General features: G+C 41.5%; 1 protein-coding gene across 3 annotated transcripts in view; it reads right to left on the bottom strand.

Moving 5' to 3' along the window:
* Positions 1–11,458, bottom strand: part of PASD1 (PAS domain containing repressor 1) — a 97,572-nt gene that overhangs the window by 44,058 nt on the left and 42,056 nt on the right. For 2 of the 3 annotated variants that reach the window (XM_060270394.1, XM_035113275.2), the window contains exons 2-4: positions 4,699–4,755; positions 2,600–2,754; positions 1,141–1,232 (exon numbers count right to left, since the gene is read on the bottom strand). In XM_060270394.1, the coding sequence (XP_060126377.1) occupies positions 1,141–1,232; positions 2,600–2,754; positions 4,699–4,730 (279 nt within the window). In that variant the 5' untranslated portion in view covers positions 4,731–4,755. Of the gene's footprint in view, positions 1–1,140; positions 1,233–2,599; positions 2,755–4,698; positions 4,756–11,458 lie in introns of those variants that run through there. The other variant, XM_035113278.1, reaches the window with a different exon arrangement.

The following is an 11,458-nucleotide window of genomic DNA, read 5'->3' on the forward strand; positions in this document are numbered from 1 at the left end:
TCCATTCCATTATTTCTTTCCCTAGTCAATGTTTCTTATTTATGTCAGTGCAGTAAAAGACTTGGAGTTTTGATGATTGCTGCATACATGGCAACATGTTCTTGAGATCACAACTGTGTTGTTGTTGTCAGGTCAGCAGGGAGCCAAGACACGCAGCTTGGGCGGCGGCAGGGGGGTCCAGTACCCTTCCTTCCCACTCCCCAATTTATTCTGCTCCTTCACATTCATGGGGAAATCATTAAAATAATGTCAAAAGTAAAGGGTGAGATGGATCTCAGCACAGAGAAAGTTCATTAAATAGTCCTCTATCTGTAAATGAAGTCTGCAAAGAGTTTGTCTCTTCTCAGGCAGGAGCCTGTTTTGATTGAACTGCAACGGACTGACTCGTTCATCAAGAGGCATTTGCAGATGGAGATAAACATACCTCCTTTTCCAAAGAAGGTGAGTCATCACATCTCTATGAGATGGAAATAATCAAGACACTGCAATTCTAGGGCAGTGCATACCCTTAAACATTAGTAGGAAAAACAAAAGCAGAGAACTGTCTGAAAACAATGGGAAACCTTGCTTTAACAAATAATTAAAAACAAGACGGGTTGGTAAGTTGGTAGGCAGATAGATGGACTCTTATATATAAAAATGTGCAGAATGCTTATTTCCCACTAAGCCTGATTGAGAAGGAAAACCCAAATAGGATGATTCACAGAACACGTAAAAAAATCATTTGGTGAATGTCCAAATATATCCATAGTTAGGGTGGTTCAAGTGTAAAGTTTATGAACTTCCCAATTCCCACAGTAAACATGGCAAATAGTTGGGAATATATGATTAAACAAACTGCAGAGGGGCTGTTAGCCATTTTATTCACTGCGAAAACAACTGGATGTCAGGCTTTGGAAACCAGAAAGGTGCTTCAAGTCTTAATTCTTCATATCGCCAGCCAAGTTGTTTGTGAAAAGTGACATTCACAGCCAGACTGTCACACATATAAAGCTGTTGGCAGATGACATTCCGTATTACGCTGGGTGTGGTTTTTCTAGCACCTTTCAGAAGGACAGCAGGTTATTGACTTGGTGACAAAGAGCACTGAACATCAGCAACCCCACCCCCATATTCTGTACGATTTGAATTCTATCTTACCTCTAACATCAACTGAGTGAACTCCTCGTTGCTAAGAAATGAAGGTTTCCAGTCTTGCCTGATCTCACAGGCCTCAGTCTGTGCTGTGATTTCTAAAAGAGAAAGCAAGCAGGAGGGGAGGCAAGTTGTGATTTTGAGTATCAAACACTGTGAAATATGAAGCCCATTTAAAGTGAGAAATATCAGAAAATTAGACATATTATGTTTCACCCCTTCAGCCCTGTACTAGAAGATAATCTAACTATAGACAAAACAGTGAAGGAAAAACCTGACAATCATCTCTAATGACTAGAAATAATTATTGATCTAACTAGGAAACAGGAGAACGCAGATAATGCATGGCCCAAATCCAGTTTTAGTTGGCATGAGACCAAATGCATAAGACCGCTGAGACAAACATGCATTTGAATGCACAACCCATAAATATACTCAATCCTCAATCATGTTCATGTCTTACTGGTGTCCATGATTCCCAGTCCAGAAACCTCTTAAGTTGCAGGCAGTGCTTTTTTTTCTGGGGGGAGGGTGCAGGGGTACGCATACCCCTAAACATTTTGTGAATCTAGGTTTGGCCTCATTGAGGGGCAGTATTTCAATATGAGTAGGAAAATGAGAGTACCCCTAAACATTTTTTTAGAAAAAAAGCACTGGTTGCATGACATTTTTGACAATAAAATAATCTCCCTCTCTTCAATGCCCTTATAGCTTTGAAACAGTTTCTAAGGAGTTGCATGTAGAAGGCCCCAGGTTCAGTCCTGGACATTTCCAGTTAAGAAAGACCACATAACAGATGTTCTGTAAGACCTCTGACTGAGGCTTTGTAGGCTCTGTCTGAGGCTTCACCAATCTGAAGCCTGCCAAAGGTTTTGGACTACAGCTCCTATCGGCCCCAGACAGCATAGCCAATTGTCAGGAATGATGGGAGTGGAAGTCCAAACATATGGAGGGCAACATGTTTTGGAATACTTGTCTCTGCCAAACAGAATAGGCATAAAGGGCTAGGAATCAGCATAAGGCAGCTCCATGTGTTCATACAAGGGTTTTAAAGTTTTTAATACAAAATGCAAAGGTTGAGTGTTTATTTGCATACGGTAAGTACTCATGCAGCACTTTTTAAAGTATTTATTTTAAAAGCTCAAGGCTCTCCCTTTTTTATGCCTGACCATTTTAAGAGTCACATCCTTGTCGTTTCAAAAGCTTATTATAAAATATATTTGCCTTGGGAATACATGCCCTCTTCCCTCTTTCCCTGAACTAGAGATTATATACTGTATCCTGTTTGTTTGTGCTCTTTAAAAAGAGGCTAACTGGGTCACGGCAAGGCATTGCACACCTTTTAAAGCTTGTGATACACATTTTAAGATTTCTGTAGTGCAATATACTTCAGTAACAGTGAAAACAGCAACGGCACTACTAAGAAGGGAGGCAGAGAAAAGGAGTCCGCAGGCAGTTCAGGTACCTTTCTGTTTTTGTAAGAAGTCGATGGTCCTCTGCAGTATTGTGGATTTGTCCATCTTGAGTGGATGCCCATGGCCATGCAGCATGGTACATAGTTCCTTAATAAGGACGTTGAATTGGTCTCTTCTTTTCTTTTCTGACTTGTTGCGCGATGCCCTAGTCAATCGAAACACAAAAGTGCATTGGAAATAATGAAGGGATAATGCAAGAACTGTGAAATCGAGGTTTAGGTCGTGTTCATTTCAACATTCTTAAAAGCAGCCATAAAGTTTTCTTACCAAAGCCTTTCACAGCTAGATTCCAGACTACGGTTATTTTTAGGTGGGATTCAATTAGATACTGGCCTATTCAGGTTGTTCAATTGAAGTTGGTTCATCATTCTTCTGAGGAAACCCACTCCCCCCCCCCACCAAAAGTGAGTTTTTTTGCAATAAGGAAACAGATGGGAAAATGAAGTAACAATTGCTTGATGCAACATGACCTCCCTTAAAATAAGTAAGAATCAGTAGTTGGTATCATCCAACCTCCCTGCAAACTTTGTGAAAACAAATCAGGATAAGTGCTCAAGAAACAGGTCATCTGGAAGCAACCTGTGATTGAGTTACATATATACGATACTGTTCTCTGGCTCTGGAATATAAGATCTATGCTGGTAAGTATTATTGTATGGTTTATGTTGGCTTTTAACACTGTTTTGATATTTGAAATGGTTTTAATATTATATTTCATTGTGTATGTGTTGGGTGTACAGTTTGTAAACCACTTTGGGAGGCAGCTCCCTGCATTTGGGAGGAAGTCTACAGGTGCAATCTCCAGGAACCTAATATAAAATAAATGCTAAACAGTGCCTCCTTTTTTAAACTGGTAAGAACAGATACTATACTTGACCTTAGCCACAGCACAGCTGGATATTAAATGTCAGGGGGAAGCCTAGTGCAGGCATTTGGTTTTGCCCCTGTTGGAAACACAATGTTGGCCAATTGTGCTTGCATGAACCCAACAGGATTGTGAAGATCTTACATCCTTAGGAAAAAGTTATTTCCAGCCCAGTGTCCTGATTCCAGCAGCACCAAATTCTAGGGGAAAGTGTGGGTGGAATAATTATGACATGGATCCACATTTCAGTTATTCACCCACTGCTTCTAAAACATCAAAAAGATGCATGTAGCAACTTTGGGGGCAAATTAACTTTGATAGTTTTATCCTTTAATAAACTTTGATAATTTTGATCATTTCACCCTTGTTAGTCGTGATGAAAACGGATGCTATCTTGCACAGTACACAAATCGGTAAACAAGAGTGAGAAACGACCCTTCATTTTGGGTCTTCAAGTTTTGAGTCATTGTTATCAGAAGTGGCCTAGTTAACTGTTGTTGCATTTTCAAATAAGGACAGGTGAGCTTGGAGAATCACATGCACCTATATCCATACCTTGATGGCAGAAAGTGAGGAGGAATTAAAGAACCTTTTAATGAGGGTGAAAGAGGAGAGCGCAAAATATGGTCTGAAGCTCAACATCAAAAAAAACCAAGATCATGGCCACTGGTCCCATCACCTCCTGGCAAATAGAAGGGGAAGAAATGGAGGCAGTGAGAGATTTTACTTTCTTGGGCTCCTTGATCACTGCAGATGGTGACAGCAGTCACGAAATTAAAAGACGCCTGCTTCTTGAGAGAAAAGCAATGACAAACCTAGACAGCATCTTAAAAAGCAGAGACATCACCTTGCCGACAAAGGTCCGTATAGTTAAAGCTATGGTTTTCCCAGTAGTGATGTATGGAAGTGAGAGCTGGACCATAAAGAAGGCTGATCGCCGAAGAATTGATGCTTTTGAATTATGGTGCTGGAGGAGACTTTGGCCTCCTCATGAGAAGAGAAGAATCCTTGGAAAAGACCCTGATGTTGGGAAAGATTGAGGGCACTAGGAGAAGGGGACGAAAGAGGACGAGATGGTTGGACAGTGTTCTCGAAGCTACCAACGTGAGTTTGACCAAACTGTGGGAGGCAGTGCAAGACAGGAGTGCCTGGCGTGCTATGGTCCATGGGGTCACGAAGAGTCGGACACGACTAAAAGACTAAACAACAACAACATATCCATACCTCTTTGCCCTGTCCTTCTCATCTTCGTCCATCAGCTCGTTTACACAATACAGAGTTCTGGAACACAAGGAGAATACGAGAGGCATTAGAAACATTGCCCAATGCTATGAAGGTGGCAGCTTCATCAACCAATAATTGTTGATGCTGTTGCATTTGTTGGCTAATTCATTTAGATAAATAACCTGTCTAACCCAAGCTCAGGATAGATAAAAACAAAACAAAACACCCAACTACACAATTTTCAATATTTTATGTACTTATATACATCTGCATATAACTTACATTTTAAAATACGAAAGCAGTAAACAATATGACACCAAAAAAAAGATAAAATAACATAAACCTATAATAAAACACCAGAGTAACTACCTCAGAATGGTTGGGTCACCTTTCAATGAAGCCCTTTAAAACAAAGAAGTTTTACTTCAGTGTTGAAAACTCTGCACAGCTGATGAGGATTACAGAGATCATAAGATGGCCCTCAGGTGTGTAAAATTAAAGGTAAAGGACCCCTGACAGTTAAGTCCAGTCATGAATGACTCTGGCGTTGCAGCGCTCATCTCGCTTTACTGGCTGAGGGAACCAGCGTTTGTCTGCAGTGTTTTTCCAGGTCATATGGCCAGCATGACTAAGCCGCTTCTGGCAAAACCAGAGCAGCACACGGAAACGCCATTTACCTTCCCGCCGGAGCAGTACCTATTTATCTACTTGCACTTTGACGTGCTTTCGAACTGCTAGGTTCGAAAGGTCGACGTTTCAAATCCCCATGACGGGGTGAGCTCCCATTGCTCAGTCCCAGCTGCTGCCTACCTAGCAGTTCAAAAGCACATCAAAGTGCAAGTAGATAAATAGGGACCACTCTGGCGGGAAGGTAAATGGCGTTTCTGTGCGCTGCTCTGGTTTGCCAGAAGCAGCTTTGTCATGCTGGCCACATGACCCGAAAGCTGTCTGCGGATAAACGCCGGCTCCCTCGGCCTATAGAGTGAGATGAGCGCCGCAACCCCAGAGTCGGACACGACTGGACCTGATGGTCAGGGGCCCCTTTACCTTTACCTTTACGGTTTGGTTTAGTATGGCATTTGAATGCAGCCCATGTAAGATAGAGAGAAGTTTGCTTTTCTATATCAGAAAGCTAAATCTGTGTGCAAATCTCGAACATGGTTTACAGGTTCAAAACCACATTAAAAAATGGGGGTGAAATCACATCTTGAGCGCAATGGAACTGACTGAAAACAGCTATGGAACAAATTGTTTCTCGGCTGATGACTTGCATTAAATCCGTCGGTTCAGAGTGATTATGAGAAATCACATCCCAGTTTTGACAGGTGGGCTGTGGCCGACAAACCAAGCCACAATCTGTCTCCACACCCATTTGATTTCACCAGCGTTTACACTGCTGGGAATGACCCTCCCTTTTGAAAAAAGCCCAACCAGAACTAATCACAGCCATGCCATCAGAATTATCCTCCATCAATGACTGTAATGAACCAATCACAACCCCAGGAACTCACAAGCCACATTCAGCGGTGCATCCAGAGGACCACACCTAGTGCCCCAGGAAAGTTTTTAGGTGGGTGCAACAAAATATTTTTTGCTGCATGGCAACCACCACCTCAAGTGATTTAACAGCTACATAAGTTTTAAAACTTCACGAGAACAATATGGAAGAAAAGCAGAGCTTTTTTTTCTGCCAGAACTTGCCAGAACTCAGTTCCGGCACCTCAGGGGGGTGTTGCTGCCATTTTAAGAGAACATGGTGAGGCTCCACTGTTGTTTATTATGACGTTAGAAATACTGCTTCAGTATAAGGAGAAACAGGGAAATTAAAGGTATTGAGGTGGGACCTAGAGTCTATAAATTAAGGGCATTTGCTGACGATGTGCTGTTGACTCTAGATGAATAACCTTTGGAGAGTGTTCTCAAAGCATGAGAAGAAATTAAAAGGTATGGAGAAGTGATGGGTTTCAAAATAAATTCAGATAAAACCAAAATGTTGGTTAAAAACATGGATGAGCAGTCAAAAATTGTTTTTGAAAGGATGTCTGGTTTAAAAATAGGCAAGAAAGGTAAATATTTGAGAATCTGGCTGAGAGTTAGAAATCTCAACCTATTTGAAAATAATTATATATATTTAAAAATAATTGCATGCAAACGCTGAATTAGATTAGGTTAGCACAGGCAGGGCTAGCATTAGTACCTGGCATTCTTAAGCAACTTCCAGGGTTCTAGCAAGAAGCTCAGGCAACTAGCCTCCATTTCTGTTCCCCTCAGGGTGAAAAAAAAATCAAGGGTTCTTTTTTAAAAATAATAATAATGGATTTTTTTTTATTTAAATCGGATATGTTTATATTTAAATCATTTTTTATTTAAATTGGATTTTTTAAAATAAAAAGCTTTTGGAGGGAAAGAATCTTTCTAAAGATAGTTTTCTATTTAGGTTACATTATAATCCAAAGGCTATAAGGTTACATTATAGTCCATAAAGAAGGCTGATCGCTGAAGAATTGATGCGTTTGAATTATGGTGCTGGAGGAGACTCTTGAGAGTCCCATGGACTGTGAGAAGATCAAACCTATCCATTCTGAAGGAAATCAGCCCTGAGTGCTCCCTGGAAGGACAGATCGTGAAGCTGAGGCTCCAATACATGAGGCTTTATATGCCATGTTTAATATTTTTTTTGTACAGTAAATGAATTCCATTAATCCAATCACAATATCATGCTCTTCCAGAGGTTTCTGTAAGATTATTTGAGGCAGTTTTTCTACCCAGAATATATTTCACAAATGATTGTTTTTACAATTCTCAAAAGTGTGAAATAGTGTCTGCAGAGGTAACATGCCTTTTCTTCACAGGAAAAATGTTATAAAATAAACATACAGAGTTGAGGAAAAAACCTTAATCCCATTTTGTTCCTTTATTTATATTCACATAATCAACCCCTTACCTCTTAAATGCTAAATTCCAAGAGGTTCAATGAATATGTAGATTGTTTGGAGTGGAATAGATCTGACCAAATAGCTAAGTGTGAAGCAGTAAAAATGAAAGTGCAGCCCTGTGAGCAGAATACTCCACAAGTCTTGGGATCTTTGTGTAATAATTGTGCAAGTCAGTTGAATGTCTGTGTAACTCAGACTTGAGGCAAGTGCTGAAGGCACTTCAGGGCTGGCAACCTCTTCTCAATCCTGCTAGGTTCCAACAACTGCACTAACACTTAACTGTACAGAATAGGCACCTGAATGTAGACGCAAACCCAAAGGGGTGGTGGTGGAAATAGTAACTGGGATCTGTAAGTCCTTGGGAACACCTTGTCAGTCAACTGATAAGAGTTCACTGGTTCCAGGCCCTACTTCCCAGGGCTCGCCTGGAATTGTCCAAACAATAAAGTCTCTACCTGGAACTTCAGTCCTGCAGCAGGAATCCCTGAAGTTCTCTGCTCTAGTCCTTGGTTCCCCTTTTCCTGCTTTCCACCAGCCTGTTTCTCCTCCGCCTGTTCTTTCTGCAAGCCTGTTGCAGCCTAGGCCTACCAACTGTATCTCTCCGCCCCCCTAGAAAAAGGAAGGCCAGCCTCTCCAAAGCTGGGAGATATAGTCCCTATGAGATTCCATTACATTACAGTTGTGTGTATAGCCTGAGATTTATCACAATTTTCTCTCCCTGGAGGAGAAAACCTATAATGTGTGCCAAAACTCAGACTAAGTTTTTCTTCTTCTTCTTTTTAATTGTTTAACCACATCAGTTAACAAACATGGATACATCATACACTCAGTGCTTTTTTTCTTTAAAAAAAATAGTTAGGGCTACTCTCATTTTCCTATTCATATTGAAATACTGCCCCCCTCAATGAGGCCAAACTTGGATTCACAAAATGTTTAAGGCTATGCGTATCCTTGCGTACCCCCAGAAAAAATGTTACTGTTTTAGTTAAATAAATTGTTTAAATTGTTATTAAGGAAATGATTATTTTTCTCCTTCCAATAAAGTACAGCAGAAAAGTTGTCCAAATATAAACAGTTAACTTGTTAAACCTCACAATAATTTCATAATTATCTGTCTATGTATTTCTAATAGTAGAACCAAATCAGTCATTTTTGATAGAACTGTAAAAACTACAGTACTCTGAAATTTTATTATTACAAAAACGAACCTTCCTCTGATTGTCAATATTAAGAGGATGCCAGCAAGGTTGAACATTTCTGTAGAAAAAGGAATTAAATTGATTTGATTTAAATCAAATCCACCCTGGTTACCCCCTTCTATGATGTAATGTTCCTCTCGGGCACTATGGCAGCTATACCCTGCCATCCAGTGCTGCTTACAATGCTACTTTTGATTCCCCCCCCCCCCGGACTGCTAGGTTGCAGCCATAAAAAAAATATTATTCAGAATAGTGGTTTGTACAACCCTCTAGGGACGCAGGTGGCACTGTGGGTTAAACCACAGAGTCTAGGGCTTGCTGATCAGAAGGCCGGCGGTTCGAATCCCTGCAACGGGGTGAGCTCCTGTTGCTCGGTCCCAGCTCCTGCCCACCTAATAATAATAATAATAATAAATTTTTATTTATACCCCGCCCTCCCCAGTCAAAAACCGGGCTCAGGGCGGCTGACACCAACAGAACCACAATAGCAGTTCGAAAGCACATCAAAGTGCAAGTAGATAGGGACCGCTCCAGCGGGAAGGTAAACGGCATTTCCGTGCACTGCTCTGGTTCGCCAGAAGCAGCTTTGTCATGCTGGCCACATGACCCGGAAGCTGTCTGCGGACAAACGCCGGCTCCCTCGGCCTATAGAGCGAGATGAGCGCCGCAACCCCAGAGTTGGGCACGACTGGACCTGATGGTCAGGGGCCCCTTTACCTTTACCTTTTTACAACCCTCAAAGGAAAATAACAGCACAGTAGAATTCAAAACTGTAACAACTAATTGCACATGTATTCAATGTCCAATTAAAACTATTTAGCTGAATTAATTCAACAAAACTGATTAACTTGTTTCAGTGTCACCAGCTTTTCAAAGCCTGGTAGTCACTTACACCTCCAGTCCCCACCTCCCACTGCCTCCTTGCCCCCCAGCTAATCCCCCTGCCCCCCAGGGGGCAGTACCACCCACCGATCTATAAGATTCTCCATGTTACATCAAATCTTTAATTGCTTTAATTTGCCAGTACCTTTCTTTGCCCCGAATCATTTTATTGTCTATCTGTAAGATGTATCATTTCTCTGAAGCAGTTGCTTAATTAGCCTATTTTGTTGCATCCTCTACTCATGTTGAAAACGCCCACACTTTAAAATTATTGAGACTGGAGTGGGGGGAGGGGTTCGCGGGCGTTGCGGGGAAAGCAGAGGACAGGGGCATATAGGCACATCTGGAGTCTCAATGATTTAGCTAGGTATCAGTGAGGTCAGCTGTTATTCTTGATCACTATGAAAATAATTAGGAATTGCATGCCCCTGAGAGGAACGTCCTCTCTGATCCATTGAGTAGATTGTGCAGAAGATGGAGGGAGTAAATTCCATAATTTAATGGCACTTCCAACATTTAGCTTCATTGGATGTCTCAGAGCTACACTGCGATACGAGGGAGATAAACTGTTCTCTATCCACTGGTGTACACTTAGGCTGGAAGAGGTAATAGGTAAAGGTAAAGGACCCCTGGATGGTTAAGTCCAGTCAAAGGTGACTATGAGGTTGCAACGCTCATCTCGCTTTCAGGCCAAGGGAGCCAGTGTTTGTCCACAGACAGCTTTCTGGTGCATGTGGCCAGCATGACTAAGCTGCTTCTGGCACAACAGAACACCATGATGGAAACCAGAGCACACAGAAACACCATTTACCTTCCCACTGCAGCAGTACCTATTTATCTACTTGCACTGGCGTGTCAAACTGCTAAGTTGGAAGGAGCTGGGACAGAACAGCAGGAGCTCACTCTGTCGTGGGGATTCAAACCGCCAACCTTCCGATCGGCAAGCCCAAGAGGCTCAGTGGTTTAGACCACAGCGCCACCCGCGTCCCCTTTGGCTGGAAGAACCAGCTGCACAAATATAAGTTGGGAATACTTAGCTTGCTAGTAGTACATGTGATGAGGATCTAGAGGTCGTAGTAGACCACAAGCTTAACACGGGTCAACAATGTGAGACAACAGAGGGTAGGACCTGAACCAATGGCTTGGTATGTACTTCTATAGCACAATTGTTTATATAATTTCAATTTATTAAAATATATAACTTAGACTATGTACCACTGATGAAGCCCATGAGAGGGAAACAAGGCATTATTCCAGAAATCCTTGTCAACTCTGTGGAACTGTAATAGGCCGCGGTTTGGACTTTATGAACATATGTGGAACATAAACTAGCAGATATTTGGTCTTTATGAATGAACTGATCTATTGGGACTTCCGTCTACATTATTGCACTTTATGTGTTGTTTATGTGCAAGATAAACATTTGATATTGTGATAAGAATATATAGAATAGTATTGTTAATGTGAATGCACAGCTAGCTATGTCTTGTGTGTTTGTCGAATGTATTTCACGTAACGCAAGGTTTGATGTTGTTTTGCAAGTAAGGGCTGTTCGGCAATGGAATGGACTCCCTCAGGAGATTGTGGACTCTACTTCAATGGATGTTTTAGTTGAGATTCCTAAATTGCAGGGGGTTGGACTAGATGCCCCTCAGTGTCCCATCCAACTCTACAATTCTATGTTTCTGCTCCACACAATGTATTATTTTATACATGCCTTTGATGTCATCTTTACTCTAAACT

The sequence above is a fragment of the Zootoca vivipara genome, chromosome Z (assembly GCF_963506605.1).
Source record: "Zootoca vivipara chromosome Z, rZooViv1.1, whole genome shotgun sequence".
NCBI classification, from domain to species: domain Eukaryota; kingdom Metazoa; phylum Chordata; class Lepidosauria; order Squamata; family Lacertidae; genus Zootoca; species Zootoca vivipara.